At 39.3% G+C, this 26,321-nt stretch overlaps 4 protein-coding genes across 5 annotated transcripts; 2 read left to right on the top strand and 2 right to left on the bottom strand.

Moving 5' to 3' along the window:
- Nucleotides 1–477: 477 nt before the first annotated feature.
- LOC128370887 (claudin-like protein ZF-A89) lies at nucleotides 478–902 on the bottom strand. Its single transcript, XM_053331072.1, is given in 2 exon segments — nucleotides 478–515; nucleotides 518–902. Coding segments are annotated over 2 exon segments (423 nt in total).
- Nucleotides 903–3,689: 2,787 nt separating this feature from the next.
- On the top strand, nucleotides 3,690–4,751 carry LOC128371259 (claudin-4-like). The gene has a single exon (XM_053331530.1). The coding sequence runs from the start codon at nucleotides 3,738–3,740 to the stop codon at nucleotides 4,368–4,370; it is 633 nt and encodes a 210-aa protein (XP_053187505.1). The 5' UTR covers nucleotides 3,690–3,737; the 3' UTR covers nucleotides 4,371–4,751.
- A 1,642-nt stretch (nucleotides 4,752–6,393) lies between these two features.
- Nucleotides 6,394–9,445, bottom strand: LOC128371261 (claudin-4-like). Its single transcript, XM_053331532.1, has 2 exons — nucleotides 8,826–9,445; nucleotides 6,394–7,039 (listed from the first exon to the last, which is right to left on the bottom strand). The coding sequence occupies exons 1-2, from the start codon at nucleotides 9,299–9,301 to the stop codon at nucleotides 6,394–6,396; spliced, it is 1,122 nt and encodes a 373-aa protein (XP_053187507.1). The 5' UTR covers nucleotides 9,302–9,445.
- Nucleotides 9,446–15,427: 5,982 nt separating this feature from the next.
- LOC128371257 (claudin-4-like) lies at nucleotides 15,428–21,021 on the top strand. Of its 2 annotated transcripts, none has more exons than XM_053331527.1 (2): nucleotides 15,428–15,915; nucleotides 19,744–21,021. In XM_053331527.1, exons 1-2 carry the CDS (start codon nucleotides 15,428–15,430, stop codon nucleotides 20,393–20,395), a joined length of 1,140 nt encoding a protein of 379 aa, XP_053187502.1. In that variant the 3' UTR covers nucleotides 20,396–21,021. The 2 variants fall into 2 exon arrangements, with proteins under 2 accessions (XP_053187502.1, XP_053187503.1); XM_053331528.1 differs by having other exon boundaries at nucleotides 15,428–16,060; nucleotides 19,976–21,021.
- The last annotated feature ends 5,300 nt before the right edge of the window (nucleotides 21,022–26,321 follow it).

The raw sequence follows: 26,321 nt of genomic DNA, 5'->3' as shown, positions 1-26,321 counted from the left end.
AAAAGGGTCAGATAACTTAACTAGGTTGAATTCAGCCGACAGTGGTCAATCCCAAACCATTTTAGACTTGAAACCTTTGCCATCCACACTGACCACAAAATTAAAGAACCCCAGTAAGTATATGAAGTCAGATTTATTAAAATTCATCAGTAAGATACATCATAAAAATTTAAGACACTTAAAAACAAAAAATAAATCACTCTAGGAGTTCAACAGTCTAGTTCCTGGAGGCACGGCAAGAGCAACAGGCTTTAAGCACTTGCAGCTTTTCAAACGTAGGCTCCTCCACTGGCTGCTGAGCGAGGGGCAGAATATTTGACAGAGTACCTGCTGTCTTTCCTCTGCTCACACTGACAGCAGAGAAGTGCACCTCCAATCATCATGAGTCCTGCTGAGCCCCAGCCGATGAATAGCGCCGCACCAAGCTCTCTCCTCTGTGCGTTGATCATAATGGGGTTGTAGAAGTTCCTGATAACCTCATTGGCAGACCAGGACACAGGGATCAGGCACAGGATACCACCGACGATGAAGAATACCCCTGCAGCAATTGCTACCCTACTCTTGGCCACCTCGTCGTCAAGGCAGTTGGTGCACTTTCCCCCTGCGAGAGCGAGCAGGATTCCCATGAGGGCAACAAGGATGGAGATCACAACCAGGGCTCGGGCGGCCTGTAGGTCTCGTGGTAGAGCCAGCATGGAGTCGTAGACCTTGCACTGCATCTGGCCAGTGCTCTGCTTCACGCAGTTCATCCACAGGCCCTCCCAGAAGACCTGCGCTGTCACAATGTTGCTCCCAATGAAAGCTGACACCTTCCACATGGGCAGGGCACAGATGATGATGTCTCCCAGAAACCCAATGGCTGCCAGGAAAATGCCCAAGATTTGAAGACCTGCAGATGCCATAGTTGTCACAGTGTAAAAAGATAAGTGCACCACAATAATAGAATATAATATAGAGGTTTGTTGCTCACCTGCAGCTTTTATACCCATGTGGTAGGTTGTGGTTTCTTCTGATTGGTTGTTCTAAAATTTGTCAAATTGAAAATACCTGTGATCGTTAAGTAAGACGCCAACCAGCATGTGTGCATTTGAATTGTGAACCAGTAACATCTTTATTTTCTTTTATTCATCATCCACATACCTCTCACCTACTTTATTTTTTTTAACAGTTTTGAGGTAATGTTACGTGGTTTCAATAAACTGACTACCTTGTAAATATGATTTTTTTTGTGTTGAACTATGGGAAGAAAAGTTATGTATTTTCATGTGCAACACTCAAAACATTTTCTCTTATAAGGTTTTGAAGGACTATGAACGTGAGGTTTAATTTGTTTGCCAACTTTCCCATGTGTTTTACCAGTGCAGTAATCAAGCTGAATGATTCCACCTGTACTCATTAGTCAACGAGCCGTATAACCTGTTTGGCTGGTTTGCTTGGCTGAGGGCACCTGTGGCTCAGGAGGTATAGCAGGTTTTTCATTAACTGGAGGAAGTTCAATCCCCGGCTTCTCCACTCCACATGTTTAAGTGTCCTCGGGCAAGATACTGAACCTAAAATTGCTCTTGAAAGCTGTGCTATGCGTGTGTGTATGAATCATTAGAAACTCCTCCTGATGAGTAGGCACCTTGCATGGCAGAAGCCATCAGTGTGTGTATGTAGTTTGAAGTGGTTTGAGTAATTGGAAGATGAGAAAGGGACCATATAAATGTCCATTAAACTTCACCATTTTCAGTTGGCTCTGACATGTGACATCCATATTAAAATTAACAAAAAGATGTATAAAAACTGAAGTTAAGATGTAAAGTGCAATCTTTAATATACAACCCCTGGCCATTAGTACCATTAGTACTTTGTTACATCACCATGGTATCACCAAACATCACCAAATGTCATGGACCATTTTCTTCAATTTCCACCATAGATTTTAGATGGGATTCTCCATAGGGAGATCTGGACTATTTGCAGGCCATGCCATTGACATTATATGTCTTATGCCCTATGGCAAGATGCATTGTCATCCTGAAAAATGATGTCATCATCACCAAACATCCTTTCAATTGATGGAATAAGAAAAGTGTCCAAAATTTCAAAGTAAACTTGTGCATTTATTGAAGATGTGATGACTGCCATCTCCCCCGTGCCTTTACCTGACATGCAGCCCCATATCATCAATGACTGTGGAAATTTGCATCTTTTCTTCAGGCAGTCGTCTTCATAAATTTCATTGGAATGGCACCAAACAAAAGTTCCAGCATCATCACCTTGCCCAATGCAGATTTGTGATTCATCACTGAATCACTTTCATCCAGTCATCCACAGTCCATGATTGCTTTTCTTTAGCTCACTCTAACCTTATTTTTTCCTTTTAGGGCTTTTCTGTATGTACATCCCATTTCCTTTAGGCAATTTCTTACAGTTTGGTCACAGACACTGACTCCAGTTTCTGCCCATGTTCCTCATTTGTTTTGTTGTGCATTTTCTGTTTTCAAGACATATTGCTTTCATGTTTCTATCTTGACACTGTGATGTCTTCCTTAGTCTACCAGGATGCTTCCCTTTTACAACCTTCCCATTTTCTTTGTACTTGGTCCAGATTTTAAACACAGCTAACTGTGTTTTGCAACATTGTGTGATGATTCAGAAGTTTTATAATCCTCTCCTTTGTTTCACCTGACATCTCTTGTGTTAGAGCCATGATTCATGTCAACTCGCTGAGTGCAACAGCTCTCCAAGGTGTGAGCACTCTTTTTTAACTGCAGACTAGTAAACAGATTTAATCTGATGCAGGTGTTTGTTTTAGAACTACATGTTACAGGGTGGTTCCATGATATTTTCCTCTGCTTGATCTAAAAACTGGCTACAACAATTTTCTTTCTTTAATTTTTTTAATGTTTCTTAAAGCCAGAAAGTTGGCATTTTGAATAAAAATTGTTTTGTGGCATGTCTGTGATTTCTTTTTTTCTACAAAAGAGAGCGGTGATTCCATATTTTTTGCCAGGGGTTGTACTCCATGTAGACTATCATACTTGCAAGGATAAATGTGTGTAGATAAGAGATAAGGTAAGATGCCTTTATTGTCACTGTACTTAAAATACAATGAAATTGCTAGTGCCCTAGTGCCCATCACTAGGGCACTAGTGATGGGCAATACTAGTGGTATTTTGGCATAATACTAGCGCATACATACATACTTTTAAGACAAGGTAACATACAAATTAAGGCAAGGCAGGTAAGTTAAATGCCAATATTTTACCAAATAGCACATTAAACATGATATTGTTTTTTAGCAAATATGATTTAACAGGTTCAACAAGACAGAATAAAATGTAAAAGTAATAAATTGCGTTGTCTACTATATTAAAATATTTTGCTAAACATGTTTTGATAACAAGAAGAAATCTTTCATATTTTAAGCAAAGTTACTGTTTCACAGCACGTTTTTATTCCTTAAAGCTGGATTTTCATGTTAAACTTTGAAGTGAATCACACTGTTTTTTTCTAAGCTTTGCTGAGACACCATGGGGCCTTTCTGTAGGAGAGAGACACCTCTGAACTCAAAGGCTTGATGGATGTTTATATCTGAGCAATGAAGCCAAAGCCCACCCACAGGAGGGGGGCTTCTCAGGGGCATCTGAGGGTCATATAAAACTTCCCCACAGTTGGAAAGTGTTTAGTTGGCAGCCCAGTGTTGAACTGAGACGCAGAAAGAGAAAGAGGAGGAACACCAGCAAACAGTAATGGCATCTTTGGGGCTGCAGATTCTGGGCGTAGGGTTGGCGGTGCTCGGATGGGTTGGAAACATATTGATCTGCATGCTGCCCATGTGGAAGGTATCTGCATTCATTGGGAACAACATCGTGGTGGCTCAGACCATCTGGGAAGGACTGTGGATGACCTGTGTGGTACAGAGCACAGGCCAGATGCAGTGCAAGGTCTACGACTCCCTGCTGGCCCTGCCTCCAGACCTCCAGGCTGCTCGGGCCATGGTGGTCATCGCCATTCTGTTCTCTTTATTTGGCCTGCTGCTCTCTGTGGTGGGAGGGAAATGCACCACCTGCGTTGGGGATAAAGCAGCAAAAGCCAGAGTGGCCATCTCTGCAGGTGTTTTCTTCATCCTGAGTGGGGCTCTGTGTCTGGTGACTGTGTCCCTGCCTGCTAATACTATCATAAAGGACTTCTACAACCCCATGGTTCCTGACGTTCAGAGGAGGGAGCTCGGTGCCTGTTTGTACATAGGCTGGGGAGCATCAGGGCTGCTGCTGATTGGTGGGGCTCTCCTCTGCTGTCAGTGCCCGTCAGGAGGAGACCGCTACAGCGGAGCAAAGTATTCCCCACCGAAATCCACAACACCCGGGAAGGAATTTGTCTAACATGAGAGGAGAGCACTCTACATACAGTTGAATCCTGTTGCTTATCAAAATGTGATTTGCATTGTGACTAACTTCCTTTGTCTAACACACTGTGGCCATTTGTTTTTGAAAGATACAAGAGACTCTGTAAGGTACGTGCCATGTTAGAAGAACACAACATGAAGTTAAGAATTGCAGTTTAAGTTTAGTTTAGTTTTCTTTTTACTCAGTGTATGTTTTGTGTTATAATTTCAGTATTAATTGAGTCTGACTCACACTTTCAGTCCTCATGTTTCCATCATTTTGTTTGTAAGCACTTAAGAAAAAATATTTGTCATGTGAGATTTATTTTTCAGTTTCATTTTGTTTTTTCATTCAGACAATAAACAGTATTTTTGTCAACATTTTTTTTTGTCTCTTAACATTCTTGGAACATGAACTCGCATTAACTACAGTACTATACTTAAAGCACTAGCCTGTACTTAAGTCAACCTGAAGATCATCTTCTACTTCTATTTCATTACATTTGATTGAGAAGACTGTACTTTTTACTCCACTACATGTATGTAAAAGTTATAGTTACTGAATGAATTATAATAATGACCTCAAATGATATTTTATACAATCTTCTCATTAAAGGTTCTGCATTATTATAGGTTAAACTACCTGAAAGTATATATAGAATATTTCCAGCTGCAACATTTGCTGCTTTCATATTGATGCATCAGTATTGGTAATACAATGTTAGTATGTAAAAATACATGACATTGACAGGGGCCATAATGAATAATGCAAAATTTTACCAGATTTGTTCTTTTAATCATGTAAAATTTTGAATACATCTACAGGATTATTTACAGGTTGTTGAATTTCTACTTTTCCTGAAGTAACTAATCTGAATGCTTCTCCCACCACTGATTACAACAGCTGAGAAGCCAAAACAGAAACAGACAAAATAGTGAAAAATTACAGGGGTCTGTTATTTTTCTTGTCAATGTGCTTTCAATTGAAAATGTCTGTAAACAAAAAGAAAACCGTTAAAAAGGTTTAGCATATATCAACTTGACAAGACTTGGCAGATGGGCTCTTGCTGGGCAAAGTGTAAATATCTTTTCTTTGGAGATAAAAAACAGTTCCTTAGCAACATGAATCCAGGCATACACAGCACACCATTGTCTCTGGCAGTGACATCCATTTTACTCAAGACAGAAACTGTAAATTACTGTCTGAATACAAGGACAGTCGATTGTAGCGTGGCAAACATCTTAACCTGATACAGTAAATTCCCCGGAGTTTACTCCCCTGAATTCCTGAATGCCTTATCATGCGTGGCCAGATGTACAGTTTCAGTCTAATTACAACAGAAAGTAAGACATCATGAACAGTATGAATAAAGAGGCTTTATTTGAAAGACAATTGGAAGTCCAGCAGTGATCATATTATTTTAATACAAGTAAAAAAGAAAGCTTCACAACTGATTTCAAGTGTAATTTATCTAATATCATAATGAGCTTTAGAATATTCTGCATTCATTCAATTTGTTTGGTTTTCAGAACCCCTCTGGGCAACAATATTGAGTATTTGAGCAACTGAATAAGCACTGCATCACTCCATTCATTCTGTATGAAAAAAACAAGTCCTTTTAGTAGGTATTTACTCCTAATGAATATATTGTTTCAGAGAAATATTACAGGTTTTAGATTCACAGTTTAGGAATAGTGGAAAAGAATATTTGAGAAATACATTCATGAATACGAATATGAATTTGCCATGTGTATATCAATCTTCTATAGGAAATCACTTAATCTGAAAACTTAAAACATAAGAAAACAAACCAAAACAATATACTTTACTTTGCATGATTTAGTTACTATAGAGCTCCAAATTGAAAAGAAAATCTAAGTCTCAACCAACTATACAGTGAAATGTAATTAAGATTTATTTTACAACCCTATGAAACAGGTCACATTGTGCAACTTTTTCAGTAACAGAATTTAATTGTTTTTTTTAAAAGCCTTAAGGCATCACATGTGACAGATAACACTCACACATAGTCCACATTTGAGGATACGGTCCTGGCAGGGGCAAACTTGGCAGGTATGTAAGGTCTGCTGTCTTTTGGGGGACAGTTGTTGCAGAGCAGGCCTCCTCCCAGCAGCAGCATCCCAGAAGAGCCCCAGCCAATATAAAGTGCAGCCCCAAGCTCTCTCCTCTGAGCTGCGATCACCAGGGGGTTATAAAAGTCCCTGATTACTGCATGAGCTGACCACGACACTGGAATCATGATCAGCAAGGCGGCTATGATGAAGATCACTCCAGACACGATGCATGCTTTGGCTTTAGACACCTCATCCTCCATGCAGTTAGTGCACTTTCCTCCGACCACGGCCATGAGGATGCCGAACACGCCGACGATCACCGAGATTATCACCATGGCCCTGGCAGCCTGCAGGTCCTGAGGCAAGGCCAGCATGGAGTCGTAGACCTTACACTGCATCTGGCCCGTGCTCTGAACCACACAGTTCATCCACAAGCCTTCCCAGATCACCTGGGCGGTGACGATGTTGGCCCCAACAAAAGCGGTGACTCTCCACATGGGCATAGCGCAGGTTATGATGGTGCCGAGCCAGCCAATAAAGGCCAGCAGCACACCCATGATTTGGAGGCCCTGAGATGCCATGTTAATGCCACTGCAGCCACAAATCAACTTCTACACAGGAAACTAGAAGAAAGAAATGAGCGCTCTTGCTGAAATGCCCACGTCTTGAAGATTGTTGAACACTACAGGGGCTTTACAGTTAGTCTTACTGGGTTTGGGGTCCCATATAGTCCACTCTCACCTGCTTGCGGAAGAGTTTGCTGTGTTCTGATGGATTAAGGTCTCACTGTGAGAAGATAACTGCCTCCTGTTGTGGTTCAAACTTTCAGGGTGGAGTTTCTGTGCTCCCAGACAAAAGGGGAAAACTGAGACCTGATATCCACAGCTCATGTTTTCTCTCTGTTCATTGTTCCCACACATACATGCTTTGTTACCTCAAGCTAAGATTCAAGACCAGGAACAATGGCTACAGATTCCACCTGTGCTCACAGACACACACACACACACACACACACACACACACACACACACATACACACACACACACACACACACACACACAGGTAAAGCTTTGAGCAAACACTCGATTTCAAAGATTTGGGTTGGTGCATTCAGCTCAAACAGACCAGGAAGTTGATTTTTCTGAATGAAATACTCCCGAAGGGTAAACAAACTACAGATAATTAAACTTTGAATAAACTTTGAATTTATTTGACATTACATTTTAACTGATCACCCTGACTATCTCACACAGTATTGCATTAGGCTTGTAGGTTGAACTGAGAGACTTATTCCTACAGAAAGGAGTCAAAATAGAGTTTTGGTGGTAAGGAATGATTTACCTTGCAAGACTGACTCAAGAACAAACCCCTGCATAATATCTTTTGCAGGGTAAAAACCTCAAACAAAGTGATGTAAATATTTCTATGAATTTCAATATTTACTCCTTTAACAAATGAAAAAAAAAAATCCTGTGACTCCATTTAAAGGACAAATACCTTTGCCTGTAGGCTCAGTTTGAACAAAGACAAGTTTCCAACCTCCAATGACACCTGCCACACCTAAACCTGATCTACAGGAAAGTCAAACAAACTTCTGATACCTATTTACTGCTGTAACAGTTTTTTTTCTTTTTCAAAAGGGATACTTGTTTTGATTATATTGCATAAGTGAATGTACATATACAGTATTCATCACAAAATGTTGAACTGCCAACATAAACATTAAATACAGTGAAATTTGATGGAATAATTAGTTCAATTTTAAATACATTGAGTCCTGTAGAAAGCAGCTTCTGTGTGAATGCACATAAAAAGAAAAAGCAAAGACAGGTAATCTAAGATTTGTAAACAAAATATTTATTTACAGTATGAACTGGCACATCATGAGTCTCACACATATGGTTCATAAAAACAACCCACAAAAACATGACAAAACAGATGCATTTTCAAAAAGATTGAGGTTACAGAATATTTATACTAATAAGGAAGAAGGCTTACAAATTATTAGTATTCATGTGTAACAACCATACATAAACAAGTAACTGCGTATATAACACAAAAAACTGAATTTCACCTTTGGGTGTGTTTCATCTTCAAAACCTCTCATCAGGAGAAAAACTCGGGAATATTTTCACTCACTCACAACCCAGTAGCACCAGTGCATCAGTCCCAGTAAATGGTGCTTTTTCACAGTCTACTGATCTATTTTTTTAGACATAGTCTTTGTTGGATGCTGGAGCTGAGGCATCCGATCGAGCAGCCTTATACCTGGCTGAGTAAGAGCCTTCATCCTTAGGGCAGTTGGCGCAAAGCATCCCCCCTCCGATCAGCATTAAAGCAGCTGCTCCCCATCCAATGTAGAGTGAAGCGCCCAGCTCTCTCTTCTGGCCTTGGATCAATAGGGGGTTGTAGAAGTTACGGATGATGGTATGGGCTGTCCAGCAAACAGGGATCAGGCAGAGGATCCCAGCTGCAATGAACACAGCACCAGATGCAACGCCCACCTTGGCCTTGGAAGTTTTATCTTCCACACAGTTGGTGCATTTCCCACCAGCCACAGCGAGCAGGATAGCCATGATGCCCACGATGATGGAGATGATGGTCAAGGCCCGGGCAGCCTGGAGGTCGGAGCTGAGGGCAAGCATGGAGTCGTAAACCTTACACTGCATCTGGCCCGTGCTCTGGACCACACAATTCATCCAGATACCTTCCCAGGTTATCTGCGAGGTGACAATGTTGCTGCCGATGAAGGCCGAGACCTTCCACATGGGAAGGGCACAGACAACGATGGCACCAATCCAGCCCAGGATCCCCAGGGCCGTGCCCAGCATTTGAAACCCAGCAGACACCATTGTGGTCAACTGATGTGGCTTTGGGTTGCTTCAAATGAAACTTCTTCTTTTCAGTTGTCAGTTGAAAGGTCTTCTGTGATCCCTCTCTCGCAGTGACGTAAGCCTGTGAGTTGTTTGTCTCTTTGTTTGAAGGAGGCAGGTCCTCTGTTGCTCAGGTGCGTTTGCTAAATGGGAGAGAATTAGGAAGAGAACTGGTACATATGCATCATCTCAGAGAGAGGAGGGGCCATGGAGGAAAGCAGCTCACCGTCACCAGTTCTCTGCTCATCAGGTCCACCCCCATCTCCACTTACACATAACCTGTTTACCCTCCCCCATCTTATTTTAACAAAAGACAACAGGTGAAACTGATGTGCATGCATGTAAGGCAACATCTTGAAAGACACACACAATTGAAATTCTGTATAAGCATCTTATTAAAGAAAGGTTGCTAGTAGTTGCTTCTCTCGTCCTTTCCACTCCCCCATCCCCAGTTTCAGGAAGGTGGAAAAATGTCATGAGTGACAGATGACTCATACATGTGGCAAAAACTTCACTCTAACCAAATATGGTCATGTGCCCGGTGACGTTGTTGTATCACACCTTCACAAACTATTGATGACATGTTGTTAGAGTCAACACAGATACTTACTCAACACTGTGTCTTAAAATGTATTTGTTTAATAGTAATTAGTTCTGTCAGATATATTTTGAGATAAACATGACTGGATTCAATGAACAGAAATGATTTCTGACTGATGATTTTGCAACGTCCACTTAAAACTCTTCTTCATTGTGCTTATAAAAAATTTAATATGGGCCGAATTATTGTCTCTCAAAGTTATTTCCTTTTGTAAATTAAACATAATAAGGGGACAGGCTTGCTTCATTTGATTTAACTCTCTACTACAGCAGTTCCTCTTAATATGTCAGTAATTTGTTTCCTAGCAATTTAATTAAAGTTCCTTAAACCATTACTTTACATCAACAGCTGTGTACATTAAATAATTTTCAGTAAACCTTTAAATTAATATTTCAATAATTAAGATGTCTTTGAGATCTTGTTTAATTTACAGTAAAAAGCAAGCTGGTCTCAATCTCAAAGTTTGAAAGATAGAATCAAATTTCTCCAAAGAACGCATCAGATTTACTGAGAGCAAAATATCTGATTGAAGAAGAAAATGTGTGACTAATGGCTAATAGCTTTGACAAAAACTCTTTCATGTTTAGTCTCTGTGTGTTCTGTGAATCAGACTGAGGGCCAATTGTAAGTGTGAACAGGAAAAGAGCTTGTACTTGATATTTATGGGAAACTGGGTGTGAATGGAGGGGGGAAGCGTAACAAAGACGGGTCAGTGTAAGTGCGGGTGATATGATGTACAGGATATCTGGTGGGTCTGGATTTTGCAACTTCTACATGGTGTAATCTTGACATGAAAGAAAAACTGTTCCACTCTCTGATGTTTGGCTCTTCTATCTGCTATTTTGCACTCTGCCCAAGGGGAGGCAGCAGCTTCTGCTTTCAAAATCTCCCTGTCTTGCTGTGTGTGCGTGTGTGTGTGCATACTTGTCTCATAATCTGCCATTAATTCTTCTGCATGGAAGAGTCAATTGTTCATTAATTTGTGACTCACAGGAAACAAATGCATTCATCTTTCTTTTTTATCTTTTCTTATCTTCAGTTTTAAATACTGTCTTTTCAGATTGATGCAGTTTGATATGAATTCATATAGTTTTTTTTATATGCACATGAAGCAGCACACAATGTGGGTTTTGTTTGGTCTGGAGTTTTCTCCACACAAAGAGAAAGAGAGATGTCCGAGTGGTTGTGAAGGGTGTGGCATTACCCAGTGTTCAAAGAGCTTTTAACTGCACTTTTGAATGTGTCCATAAATCTCTACGCAGCCATTAAATCCAAGGCCCCCCACTCTTTCAGAGAACTTATCACTTAGTAACTGAAGGTCCGCTTACAAAGCAGTTTTAACCTGACCAGTGAGCTAATGAAAAGGCTGCCAGTGGAAATTTGAAATGGGCAGTTTGGGCTGAAAGGCACGTGATCCATTTTCAGAAAATAAATACTGACATGAAGTATATTTTAATAAATAGATATAAATGAGGTGCTGTAGATATACAACTATTACTTTAAATGTGGGTTTTGCATGTTTATGAGGTCCACTCAGCCCAGCAGTTTCTACTACATTTTACTACCACAGGTGATAGAAAGGCAGTTTAAGAGCTTGCTATCTTTAATATGATCAAACAGGAGGTGTTTCGGTTTCTGTGGTAGTTATACAGTTTTATGGTCAGCTGGGACCAGTGCATAATCCAGCAAATACAAATATTTTTCAACAGCATTCACACTTTTACACACTTCCAAAATGTATGTTGTTTTTTTTTTAATTATGTCAAGTCTCAAAGTAATAGATTACATAAAATATTATGAGTGAGTAACACTATCTGTCACATTTTTCTCAGATCAGGGATTTCACTGTTATTTAAGTATGTTTTGACTCATGTTTTGTGCTGAATAACTCCATAACAGAGTACAATATTTTGTTGTTGGCTACTGTATATCAATCAAATTTAAGACTACAAAAATCTCCAATTTCTCTGTTTAGCAACAATGTTCAGTTAAACCAAAGCACTGACATTAACTGATAATGCTAGTTTGAACTTTTGACATTTGCTACACTGAAATGACCATTAATGTCAAGAAAAGATGTGTGGTTATAAATATTAACCAAAAATTACACATCCTTATGTCATTTACATGTATTAAACTTGTTCTCAGCATTTCTACAGCTCGTTCATTGACACAGTATCAGTGCTTCCACTCTGGAGGGATATTTTGCAAGTTTACCTCCTCTGTATTTAGGTTAGTGTGAGCAATGTGTTGGCAATAGTTGCATGCATGCATCTTATCTGAATTTCCCTTGGCAGTTAACCAAATAGATAACCTGCTATCTGTACTGTATGCCCTCTGAGTACCATCTCCCCACACCCCACTGGATTTCCTGATAGATGATTTGTGTGTTTTCTCCTCAGCTGTATAAGAGGAAGTGCTCACACACTCACAAATCAGCATTCACACATGAGAGTAAACAACATTGATAATCCCTCTGCTAACAGAAACTCATTTATCAATTGCTGTGTGAAACTCCCCTAACTACACAAATCAGGAATTGTTACAGAATTCATTGAAGATTTTTTTTTTCAGTAACATGGAAATGAACTTAGGCCTACATTTTTTTTTGGGGGGGGGGGGGGGGGTGTCTTGGGGCCAATGGAAAAAGTTGTAAATACGCCATTGACATGTCATCATCTTTGAAGTTGATGAGACAAAGGTGAATTTAAGTCCAATACTCACTTTTTGCGGGCGGGTTTACAAATGTAGACAGCCTCTTCCTGTGCTAGAGGCAGAAAATGGTGGCAGATTTTGCTATACATTAAGAAATTCTTCAATACCAATTTTTATTCAACAGATATAAAAAATGTTCCCAACCAATACTGCAGCTTCTGTTTCGACTGACCTCAGCACTAAAGATACAACACTACTAACTGGTTAAAGAAAGTAACTTGAGAAACAATAAACAGCTAACATGATGTCAGATTTCATCATGAAGTGACATGAAATGCCAGCTTAGTGTGATTATGAGGCAAGTTAATGTCACAGCTACTCAGAGTTCCAGTCTCACTAAAAGTGATGCCTTTTTGGCTTCTTAACAAACAGCCAGAGTGCATGTATGAAGCAGGTTTCAGTCTTGAAGCTAATGATATCACTCGCTTAATAGAGTAATAGAGACTTGCATCTTGTAAACTTGCACAAGTTGAATTTAGATTTTTTAAATTGCATTTAAATCAAATTGTATATACCGTTAACTGTCTATACACAATGATGCTTAGCTTTTTCACTTTAATTAATTCACAAATAATAGCTGTTGTGACATTGCTTCAGCTTGTTTTTGCTTTCAAATTTCTATTCTGTTCTATTTATTTACTTTTCTTACTGCTGCTGTTTTCTGGGAGATGCCATCAAATTTCATTGTATTACATATACCATCAAATATTTCTTGTTTAAACATGCAAGTAAGAACTTTGGAAGAAGAAATATTCAATTCAGATATGATCTGAATTGTTGGATAATTAGTTTTCTTCCTAAATACAAAGACAATCAAAGTGAATTGCCTTTTATCAGGCGTTATCTTATCGCGGTTGCTTAGTTGGCCATTCTATAGAGTTAGACTAATATTGTAGCTTGATAGTAGGTACACGTATACAAGATAATGTGTCAGACTGTGATAGTGGCAGCAGGCACTGTAGTTATTGCCCAAACTGTCAGACTTACCGGTGTAAATGTGGACATGGACCGCCATTAACCTGGTTAAGTTGGGGCTTTTGGGTCATCCATGCCTTTGTCTTTATCTCTGTGCTCCTTGTTGCCTTAGTTTATTTGAGGTAGGATTGAACAATGCTGTATGTCGCTGAGTCTGCCTCATAGTAAAACATTATGTTCATTCTGTTCTGCCACATAATAATTGCCAACATGCTGGCCATGAAAACACATTTCTATTCCTGCTTCTGCATTTGTCTGACTGAGGTAATATACAAGCTTTGATGCGGTCAAATGAGGCTAAAGGAATCGTTCTTTAATTATTTTAACACTTTAAAACACTTGTTGTTTCCAGTTTTATGTTTAATATTCCTGTGGACACACACTTATCGAAGTGTGGTTAAAGCCTGATATATCTTTCATACATTGCCATAGTTGGTTATAAAACTACACTATAAAACCTAATCCGTGAGCCACTATTGTGCTTGTTGTTCTTTCACTGTGATGAACATGGGCGTTGTACTTCAGTCAGTCCCATATACACTGCCCTGGTGCTCTAAATACTCACTAGAGCACCAAATGTATATTAATCCGCACCAGAAAGTAATCCCCAACAAATTCACTATTTACTCCAGTTTGAGTAACATTTAACATTAGAGAGCCCAGCTGTTTAAGGAGATGACATATGTATATTTGTTCTTTTCATGGGATTCGTGTTTCAGTTTAGCTTTTATGTATCTGTCAAACTGTTGTCGCTGAAAAGTTAATGAATATTGTAGCTTGTGCCCTAAATTCTCAAGACATGAAAACAAAGACACTGTTTGACCCATTTTTCAAAGCTAAAAAGAGCACCGTGTGGACTGGATACATAATTACATATCAATAAAACATATCTTTAGTATGTCTAGTCTGACATTAACTCATATTTTACTGTAACGATACCCATAAACTGTGTAACCCAGTGGAAATGCTATAAAAGCTGTAATGTCTTGTTCAAATCCAGCCTATAAAAACACAATAGACCACAACGAAACTAAAGAGTTAATGGAAAACAGAAAAAAGATACATGCCTCTGTCCTCATGTCTCTTTTAATTTTCCTCTGTCTCTCTCAAACACACTCCCACACAATGCAAATATACACACATACTGGACACATGCATTCACATATCAGAATACATGTTTGTATATCTGTTACGCTCTCAGGTGGTCACCTATCAACCACATAACAAACTCTGCCCTAGCCACTCATTACCTACTGACAGCAATAAAGCAGACGCACCCAGAGCTACCATGAGCAAAAGGTTAACCCATAAAAATACTCTTTATTTGAAAAAGCACACAAACGAGCACCCTCACACCCAGGTGGTAAATGAGGCCAATGCCCAGGACTCACCTGATTGGCTCAGGATGGAGAGTGATGTCATCTCTTAGGAGGGCCTGACCACTTTGTAATAAAACAATATACAGATAAGGGTCATCAACTCCTTAAGAGCAGCAGACCACAGGAAAACAGCATCTGAGTGGTCACGTACAGGCAGCAGGGACGTTGTGTTTGTAGAGGAAGAACAGCGTGACGAACCGACACTTCTGGATTCGGCTACAAGTGCAGCAGCTACAGCTGGATGAGGAGGCATACCTGGTGGGAGGACGGGTCAACAAAGAGTAACTTGTTGGACAAAATCAAGAAGGCCTTCAAATACTTGCTGGAAAGTAAAAGGGGGAAAGGGAAAGAAGGAAAGGAAGAGGAACCAAGAGAAGTGAAAACACAAATAAAAGAACGTTTGATCCACAGAGAGAACGCTTGTCTGGATGCACAATGGTGTCTCTTGCACTTGAACTGACTGGCATCAGTCTTTCAGTGCTCGGTTGGCTGCTGAGTGTGGTCAGCTGCGCCTTGCCGATGTGGAGGGTCTCCGCCTTCATTGGCGCCAACATCGTCACAGCTCAGGTGTACTGGGAAGGCCTGTGGATGAGCTGCGTCTTCCAGAGCACGGGGCAGATGCAGTGTAAGGTCTACGACTCTATGCTGGCCTTACCTCAGGACCTGCAGTCTGCCAGGGCACTCACTGTCATCTCAATCATCCTGGGATTGTTGGCTCTCCTCATCTCCATGGTGGGAGCGAAGTGCACCAACTGCATCGAGGCAGAGGGAGCAAAAGCCAGGGTGATGGCTGCCTCCGGTGGGGCGTTCATCACAGCAGCTCTCACCCAGCTGGTGCCCGTCTCTTGGTCCGCACACACCATCATAATTGAGTTCTACAGTCCTATCGTCCCAGAAGGCCAGAAGATGGAGATCGGGGCAGCGTTGTATCTGGGCTGGGCTGCTGCGGCCCTCCTGCTGGTTGGAGGGTCCATCCTCTGCTGCAGCTGCCCCCCACAGGAAGAGAAACCAATGAGGTACAGCATTCATCCCCAGAGTCGCATAGCATACTCTGCCGCTCCGAGGTCTGTAGCCCAAAGCTCGTACAACAGGAGGGACTACGTGTAAGGAGGAAGACTTGACCGAGGAGGAATTACGACACATTTTCACATGCTTCCTGCTTGTTTGTACATTTTTCACGACGTGTATATACATGTAACTAAATGATGATTACATTGGTTTAACTGGAACATGGGTGGGCATGTTTTGGGAAGGGTTTGTGAATATTCAGGAACATAAACGTGAATAAATGTAGAATTGGAAGTTCCACATTCGAAAGGTAAATGACCAAATATGGTTAAAAAAAGCTCTAAAAATATGATATATTAAATATTTATTATTTGTGCTCATAACATTTGGGTCCTTTGTGAATATTCCTCATTGTACTGATCAGTGTGTACGTATTAAGTGTCATACTGTCAATTATTGTAAAGCAAATAAGAAAACTGTTTTCAGCTGTTTCCTTCCTGAGGGAATATTATTTTTCTTTGTTTGAACACAAAATACAGACACAGAATGAGTCACAAATGTGAAACTACAGAACTGAGCAAAATGGAGCTCACTCTGGGCTCCAGAGCGAGGTCAACATGGCGGAGTGAACTGTAAAAGAAGTTAAGTACAGTCAGCGTTGTTGGATTTTTTTTAATAGGGTGAAATGTGAATGACTTCACAATGTGAATGTGTTTCACAGTGTTTTATGTGGCTTTGTTTAGACATTTTCTACAAAGGTTGAAACTTTTATATGACATATATTTTGTTGTTTTAATTGTATGTGTTTGTCAAATTGTCATAAGTGATCAGAGAGTTTTATCAAAATGTATTCATTTAATTATAATGTAATAAAGATCTCTTATAAAACATTATTTGAGCCTAATTTATACTGATAAATAAATATGTTCATTACATTTTTAAATGTTTCCATATAGTAAAAAGAAAATTAAATCAAACTCATCACAACAAGAGAAGATGAACAATAAGTTTAAGACAACATTACATTTGTATTTTCATTGTGTTTTTTAATATTTCATAGAAATTTTGAATATATGTTTTCCTTAGAAGGTGGAATTCAATTTGAGCGAAGGGAACTTTTTCCCCTTGCACTTCTGTTTGGTTTCTGACTCAGCATCTGAAACACAGATACCAACTTTTTCTTGTTTTGAATAGTCAAATTGTTCCTCTGTGTTCTGGCCGGTGTGTTGTGGTGCAGCATCCTGTGCACAGAATATTACATGACCTGTTTCTGCACAACACTGAATAAACCCTGTTTAACATCCAGTCTGTGAACATAGACACTGCAAATGTAAACACATATAGGTGTGTCTTAGTTTTGGCATGTATTCTTCCACTATTATAATAACTGACATGATTTACAGTAAAATGGAGATATATAAATATAGATCTTTACTAGCAGACAAGAATAGAGTTTGAATTCTATTTTCAAACCATTCTGACATCTTTGTTTTGGTAACACAGCCAGCTGTTCAACACAGTTTTACTGATACAGGTAACCTACAGTTTATGGCTGTTATCTCAGTAGACATACATCAACTGATGTTGTTACAAAAACACAAAAACAAGAACCTAACGGATGAAGATGCTCATGATGGGATGACAAACAGAGCCTCACTGATGTCCAGTTTTCATCTTTGTGAGAACTATTTTGTGCCTTATACAAACATACCGTATGTTGCAAAAACATATATTTATGTGTATGACAAAAACATTTGATAAGCTTGTTATTTAAACTTGCAGGAGACAATTCATGTGTAGTTCTAAAGCTTTTAATATATCAAGAGATTAGAGTTTGGAGATGAAGTTTGCTGTCCGTAAATCAGAACAAACGTGACATTTTTACACTATAAGCAATTGGGGACATTCTAATTTAAAGGACTTGTTCACAATTTATTTTTTAAAACAACAGTCAGGTACCCAAATGAACACTGAACAATATTTTTCCTGTGGAAATCATTCATCCTGTTCATACTAAGAGATCCAGTCATAATGTACTTTCAATGTAAGTGATGGGGGACAAAATCCACGGTCCGTCTGTACAACAATTTACTAGACTATAAAAGTCAATTTTGGGGGAATTTGATGACGTCCAAATTAGTCAAATTAAGTCAATATGTTCATCACAGTGTTTTAGTGCCAAATTCCCTCTTTGTGTTATGATCCCATCTGCTGCAGCTGAACAGGAAAGCACTATTCAGCAGGGAATTGTTTTTTGTTGTTGTTTGTTTGTTTTTGGTTTTGTACCAAGTACTCCAACAGTGGGCGATATTCACTTATAATAATCAACAATATATATTTGATAATAATATGATAATAATATTTGATATGATAAATAATGGATTTCGTCAGTTTACATTTTAAGCACATTATGAAGCGATTTTCCAATAGTTAGAATGAACAGCATGGAAAACCTGTTTCAGTGTTAATTTTGGCAATTCACTGTTGTTTTAAGACTGTGAACCAGTCCTTTAATGAAACCTCATTATGAATGTGGTTACTTGATTCAAATGTAATCCATTTACAGTAATTCACAATCACAGTTTGGCTCTTATATACTGTATGTAGGTGTATTCCTCCAAAACAAACTATTTTTGATGACAGCAAACTTTTTCCCAACAATTGCCTTCACATTAAAGACAATCCTAATCTTTTTATTTTACTCATGTCCTCCTGGTCTGATTTTTATACTCAACCAAACCACATATGTGTCCAACTTTGGTCAGAGTAATGAGTTTAACCGATACTGAGAAGATCACGCTGTCTGTATGCTCAAGGTGTCTGAGAACTGGCCCATTATGTTTTCTCTGCTCATATTTACTCTGGGTGCAGTTATTCCGGTTTTCCACAGAGCTTTGGGATTGTTTTCCTTAGCACCGAATCCTGACTGTTTAAGAAACCCACAGGACTGGAACCAGGAAGTAACAAAAGATCAACAGTAGCATAAGAGTTACTCCTCTCATGGCCTGAGTGTGAGTTTACCCACAACAAAGCTTTCACAGTAGCCAGAGGCTGGATCCATATCTATGTTCCCCCTTCTGGTGAATGACAGTCAGCCTTCATATTTAATCAACAACATATTTGTTGTCTAAACGTCTCCTTCCCTTTCAGCTAAGTGGATTTATTTAGTTAGACCTCATTTAAAAGCATTATTCACTGTACTTGTAATTTCAGCACTGACATCATGTGCAACACAATTCCTGGGAGAAAAGTGATAATAGTTTTAAGTGTTGATTCTTTTTGGAAGTCAAGACAGATCCATCTTACCTGTCACCAACCCCCAACAACCACACACACACACACACACACACACACACACACACACACACACACACACACACACACGCACACACACACAGACACAGACACCCTTCCTCCATCACATACTTCCTCCCCCACCCTGCTCTTTCAGCTCCCCTCCTCCACTGCATGCGAACAGGTGGTGCGGATTTGTGTGTGTGTGTGTGTGTGTGTGTGTGTGTGTGAGAGAGTGAGGGTGAGTGTGTGTACGACGACGGCCTCCTGCTGACATCATGACTAGAGGACTCCTCCTTGCTCACCTGAGGTATAAAGTATCTTTGTTTCCGTGGCAGCATCTCACAGCTACATCACACCCTCCTACAGGTGCTCACACGGGAGGAGGCTTTACTGCTACCTGAAAAAATCTGGAGACTGACCAGCTTTTGTCACAAAGAGAGAGCTAGCATGTCAATGGGTATGGAGATTGTGGGCATTGCCCTCGGAGCCATTGGATTTATAATTGCAATAGTTACATGTGCCCTGCCAATGTGGAAGGTGACAGCCTTCGTCGGAGCCAACATCATCACTGCTCAGACCATCTGGGAGGGTTTATGGATGAACTGTGTCACCCAGAGTACAGGCCAGATGCAGTGCAAGGTCTATGACTCTATGCTGGCCTTGCCTCAGGAGCTGCAGGCCTCCAGAGCGATGATGATCATCGCCATCATCCTCGGGGTGCTAGGGGTTTTGATCTCCATTGTCGGCGCCAAGTGCACCAACTGCATCGATGACGAGCCATCGAAGGCCAAAGTGATGATCATCGCTGGTATCTTCTTCATCCTTGGTGGCCTTCTGGTCCTCATCCCTGTCTCCTGGACCGCCAGCGTCATCATCCGTGATTTCTACAACCCCCTCTTGATCAGTGCACAGAGGAGGGAGCTGGGGGCCTCGCTCTACATTGGTTGGGGAACTGCAGCCTTGCTCCTGATTGGTGGGGCGATGCTATGCAGCAGCTGCCCGCCAAAAGAGAAGAAGTACAAGCCACCCCGGATGGCCTACTCAGCCCCGCGCAGCACCAGTGCGGGTGGAGGGTATGACAGGAAAGACTATGTATGAACTGCCCTGATGTGATTTGTATAGTAAGATAAAATGAAAATGTTCTTTGTTAATTGCACAATAGTGTTTTTGTTGTTTTTTTAATGTTTGAAACCACAGGGTGAATCCCTCAAAAGGACTCCGACATGAAGGGATGCATGTACAAATATTGATATATATATTCTGCTGTGCTTTGCCTAAAATTTTCATTTACATATATTTTAATGCCTTTCCTCAGTTATAATCTCTTGTTGCAGAGGCTCTCATTTTCAGAATATGAAGATGAGAGCCTATTTTCCAGTGAAACATAACTTTATTCTTCCATATGAGCACATTTTGTACTAAAATCTGTCTGTGGCATTATGTGAATTTGAAAACACCTGCTTTTTGTGTGTGTCGCTCTGTCATTAGCTGTTGGCTAGCCAGTGTCATGTTTCACTGAAACTTTCAGTTAAAACGACAATGACAAGGAAGAGCCAGCTCTCATTTTACATGGATTTGGTTGTATGATTGTTCAGTGTGTGCATGTGTGCGACTGTGCGTGTGTATGTGTGTGTGTTTTGCATGTGATATTTGCTTAGGAGAGTTTCTGCTGAGACTGAAACTAAAGATGGATCCATGATATGGCTCCAGGTAACAACCTTATCCTCTTCCTGACAGTTTCACTGTTTGACAATGTTTTTGTGTCCGTATGTGTAAGTTTATTTTATATTTCTGTAATTAAACATATTTGTAATGTGTTTTAAAACGTATAACCTGTCTGTGTTAAAGATAGATTTTTATTGTGCCTTAGTTTCAAAATGTTTTATCTTTTATATCTATCATAAACAGTGACATGGATGGTCCTCTGTACATCAAACAGAGCCAAAGGACCTGTTTCGTGTGTGTGTGTGTGTGTTTGTGTGTGTGTGTGTGTGTGTTTGTTTGTTCCCCCGCTGCTGTAAAATGTTTGTTTCCAGTTCAGCAGGGTGTCAGTGTGAGTTAAGAGGAGGTTTATGTGACTTAATTAAACATTGCCTATTAATAGTGTCTTTTAAAATACAACTTGATCTTAGTTTTTTTTACTTTGGTGTTACTCAAACACTGTTAAAAGCTGAATCATGAAATAAAATGCTTGGTTAAATGTTTTGTAGTAGTGCTTCCAGATTTGAATAAAAGCCATATTAAAACGATTGTGTTTTTAATTTCTTCTGTGCTCAATAAAGACAGTTTAACCCCTTTTTAAGGCACTAAAAATACAGAAGTTACACTGCAAACATGATCTTCCAAAACAAACAAGGATAAATCTAAACCAAACAGCCTGAAAAGCTGGAAGTTGGGTTAGGCTTTAGGAGTTGGGTTCCTTTGTGTAGCCAGAGGTAGAGCTGAGTTAAATGCATCAGTTTACCATAATGCTTGGGTGTGGCATGTAAGCTGCCGTATGACCTGCCAAAGATGAAAAAGCATTTAAGTATTGTCTATTAAGATTGTAGATGAAGCTTCACTGACAATGAGGAAATTCTACAAAAAAAATAATGATAAAAAAACAGTAGACCGAAAAAATATATATTTAAAGGAAAGGTTCACAGTTTTTCATGTCTCATAAAACAACAGTGACAACACTCACACATGCTGTAATAATCCTTCTTATTCATACTGACCATACAGGAAAACCTCTGTATTTTTCAACCTGTGTCTAAATGACTAACGGGGACAACAGATTTTGAAATGAGTCCAGAACAGCAATACTACAGCTGCACCCCACCAATGTATGGTATGTCCAAATAAAGTTTCACTCAAGGAGAAGTCTCAATTTGAAATCTCATGAGAGTTGAGTTGCTGTGGTAGTCAGCTAAATATTCAGCCATGACTTTAAAAAAATCTTTTAGATAACACTAAACCACACTTTCTGTACTCCAGCACTACAAACTCCTCCCAACATTCCTAACTCTAATTCTGTTTTGGTGGGCACCTGGCTATTGATTTAAGACAGTTTCCCTTTGTGCTAAGTTTTGTGTAAATGCTGAATTACAGCCTGAAATAGAGCAAAACAAAGAAAAAACAAACAAAAGGTAAACTTTCTGTTCAGGCAATCTTTTTGAAATGTAGTGATAATACTGTATGTACTCATGATCCACTACTGTGCACATCAGTCACTATATTCTAACTTAAGGATTCATCTCCAACTTTTTCTGGAATGTATTGGGCCCCCTTTTTCAGTTACAAGAAATTCATTATTGTACATTTATAAAGCCACTCAATACATATACTGTACATCTTGCATTTGTTCTTCAGTATAGAAAAACTAAGAGTAACTAGATTTTTATTTCACCTTCAACTTGTTCTGTTTCAAACTCGAAGCAGAAGTTGGCAAAAAGCTGATCATGATTAAATAAAGGTTGCAGCAGACTCAGGTCCCTGTATGATTAATCTAATAAAAACAGCCTCAGTTACAGTGACATCACATTGATCTCTTTAGGACTTTCCAACAAACCAGTTCTGACAAAACCTATATGTCGATAATTTAATAAGATGACTATCTAGTATTTCACTATTTTAATCTTTTGACTGTCTCTTGGTTTATAAAATGTATGTTAACATGCTGATTAATAAGTGATGAATTACAAGGAGCAATTCAGAACAGAGCCCTTTGTTGCACCACTAATGTACCAACATAATGTAACTATGTTTTTCATGTACCAGAAAAAAGGAAGTTCAAAATGAACATTTTTAAATATACAAGTACTCAGAACTAAAATATCATATTGTTGTGCCACTGTTGTGTAAAGTACAACATGTGCCAAGAAAACAGGTGAGATTTAGATGAGTAATCGATACTATCTTTATTAAAGCAGAGTCAGCAAATGTCAGAGTCACACCAGGGTTTTAAACCAGTAAGTCACAAGATTTTTCAACCTTATCTGTAGAAAACATAACTAAAAGGTACTTTATCAGCCTTGAAATGCTCACTGAAACCTCTGTCACCAGGTTTTACCAATCAGCCACACACACACACACACCTTTCCATTCCTCTGTAATCTCATAATCTCAAAGGACCATGATCAAGGTGGGTCACTGAGTGGAATTTGACCAATTTGACAGAAAAATGGCTGCAACTTATGAACTAAAGAACATGACACGCTAAGTGTGAATAAAACACCTAAATAGTTTGATTATGGAATTTATTTTACAAGAACATATGGACAGTGTGTTGCATTACTTGTGTCAGAGAGAAAAAGTTACAAGGAAACTTTATCATCTTTTTATGCTGTTCTGCATCTCAAAGTCTTAATCCATATACAAATATAAGAGGCTACTGTTGAACATCTGGTGTTGGTTTGAATTCCTCAGACACAAAGAGAAAGAATAGCGCTTCACATTTCTCCATCCATAATATATCTAAATCTACACTAGACTTAAACATAACAAAGCCAGAAATTACATGATTATTTGCAACTGATAACATAATTTTAGGAATTCTGATTTGTTTTTTACTAAAGGAGAATTAAAGAGCAAAGAAAATCAATAAATAGACAAATAAGAGAAAAGGGCATGCATGATTCAGATGTCAAAATGGTCTCATCTTTATTTCAAGTATTCCTTATGTATGTCAGATAAATGGCTTGGGGGCAATAATTTAAGAAAGACATGAGAAAATGTGTGGAGATGGGAGTACCCCGGTGGTCAAATGGCTTGAGCACACGCCATATAATAACAGCATCCCTGGTTCGAATCCGGCCAGGGACCTATGCTGCAGGTCATTCCCCTCTCTCTCTCTCTTTCTCCCCCGATTTCCTGTTGGCCTCTCTGCCAGACTGTCTGAATAAAGGCATAAAAAGCCCCAAAATAAATAAAAAAGAAAATGTGTGGAGATATCAATGAAACATGAAGGACAATCTGTTTTCTTTTTTAGACATTTAAAAGAAATACTAATAGGACATGTAAACCATCCAAACCAGATGTGCACTGAAAAGTAAAAAGTAAAGTATGTGCTGAATATACCAGCAGTGTTTCCGCTACATTTACTCAGCTGTTTTGCACCATCACATTACAAACAACACCACCACAGCTACATAGAAACCACCAGGTTTTTTCCCCCATTTATTTATTCAGGGAAGTTTCACTGAGAGGCAGCGTCTCTTTTGCAGGAACGCCCTGATCACATTCACACAGTCACACACATTCACAACTGGAAGCTGCCAGTAAAACCTCAGTCTGATCTGGCGGTCACTGACCAGCTTCACTGGAGCAGTTGAGGTAAAGGGCACCTCAGTGGGGGGTAATGAGGGAGGAGCAAGTGCTGCTTTTTCACTTTTCTCCACTCAGATGTATCCCTTCTGGTCACCAGCTCACTGCTTTAACCACAAATTACAACTCATATTTTCAAGCTGCACAAACAAGCAGAAGTCCAGTTCTTGGATCCTTATACAGAATCAAATGTCAAAACAGATAAAGTTTTAGTTCCTCAATCTGCACTGAAACATAGTAATCAGATGCCCATGATGACCCTCCCTCTAGTGCCACGTCAGGCCCAACAGGGCATCTGCTCTACAAATCAAAGCAATCAATGAGAAACTGAATTTTATATGTAGATCTTGTTGTAAAAACATTATTCCACAGCACTAGCGGTGGTCAAAACCTCCTCTTCCTTTAATGTAACTCACATCTAATAGATTATTTGATCATTGAGTATCTCAATGTGAAGTTCATCAGTGTGAACATAATGAGAACTATATGACCAGGTTAAAATGAAAAAGTCAAACTAGGGTTATGACAAGGTAATACAGAGAAATAGGGGCTTTTGTTCTCTCAATTTGTTCTACAAATGTCACTGATTTAATGTCAACTTCTCTTTCCAGTGAGCGACATGTGAAGTTGACAGGTAGCAGATTTCTCACAAACAAGATGATGAGCAGACAGCAAAGTCCAACAGGTACCAGAAAGTATAATCGTGGGTTATCACTGATTTTTTAACCTCAAGGATTGATGGACTGTAAAGTTGTGTAAAGCAGATAAACTATCAGTTGCAAACACTTCAGCAGGTGTGTGTCAGTAGGTACTGTATGTTGTATTTTAGATATATTATTATTCATTACAAAGCTTAAAGGACTCATGATCAGGCAGCAGTGCTACCAAACAAGATAAGTAAAAAAATATCTGAATGTAAATGACCCAAACACACTTTTTTAATACCCAGTCAGTGTATAGCATATTTAGATATCACATTTAAACTAGAGGTTTGAGCCAAACATTTTTGTGTGGGATGTCCATATTTCCTGCCATTGGTCATTGTTCATACTGAAATTCAGAAACTCTACTCTATGTATATATAGATGTGATATGTTGCTTTCAGGCTAGGAAACCCATAAACTCTCTATTTTGTTTATGTGTTTTTGTTATAAACAAACTCTGCTATCTTAGCATGTGGACACAGGCCCATCAAAACAGCATTAGTATCACAGAACACCAACATGACTCAAGCACTCACAGATAAAAAACACGCAAAAAAAATAATAATAATAATCTGCATAATCAATATCTTGTCTGTTGCTTTAGTAGTTTGTTGTGAATGGTTTGCAGCTGGCACAGAGATAATGACTCTGATGTTGACAGATGTTGACAGCTCTGTAGTGAATGGCAAGACTGCTGTGAGGACATCAGGATGTGGTTGTTGTGCACTGGGAACATTCCTCTCTAAGAGTATCCCGATAACTCTGCAGCTCTTATCAGGGAGCTTTGAGCTGTGTGTTATGTCTTAATGAGTCATCAAACAATTTATATCTGTAAATACAGATAAATTGGGGGTTGTTATGAAAGACTAAAATAGTCACTAATTGGATGGATTTTGATAGCACTATTTATGTCTGACTCTCTTTTAATCTCAGGATACTGGCAACAAATTCTGTCTGATGAAAGTATACATATTTTATGTATTTGTTGGAACACTAAGGACCAAACTCATGTTGTG

Source organism: Scomber japonicus, chromosome 13, assembly GCF_027409825.1.
Source record: "Scomber japonicus isolate fScoJap1 chromosome 13, fScoJap1.pri, whole genome shotgun sequence".
Classification (NCBI taxonomy): Eukaryota; Metazoa; Chordata; class Actinopteri; order Scombriformes; family Scombridae; genus Scomber; species Scomber japonicus.
This window is presented reverse-complemented; position numbering and strand designations above follow the sequence as displayed.

Excerpts from the sequence above, each read along its gene's own strand:
- LOC128371259 (XM_053331530.1), top strand. The coding sequence starts at position 3,738 with ATGGCATCTTTGGGGCTGCAGATTCTGGGCGTAGGGTTGGCGGTGCTC.
- LOC128371261 (XM_053331532.1), bottom strand. The coding sequence starts at position 9,301 with ATGGTGTCTGCTGGGTTTCAAATGCTGGGCACGGCCCTGGGGATCCTG. Across the intron at positions 7,040-8,825 it reads ATCCAAGGCCAGAAGAGAGA|TGGCATTAACATGGCATCTC; the intron begins GCTGGGCGCTTC and ends TTGTGGCTGCAG.
- LOC128371257 (XM_053331527.1), top strand. The coding sequence starts at position 15,428 with ATGGTGTCTCTTGCACTTGAACTGACTGGCATCAGTCTTTCAGTGCTC. Across the intron at positions 15,916-19,743 it reads AAGATGGAGATCGGGGCAGC|CATGTCAATGGGTATGGAGA; the intron begins GTTGTATCTGGG and ends AGAGAGAGCTAG.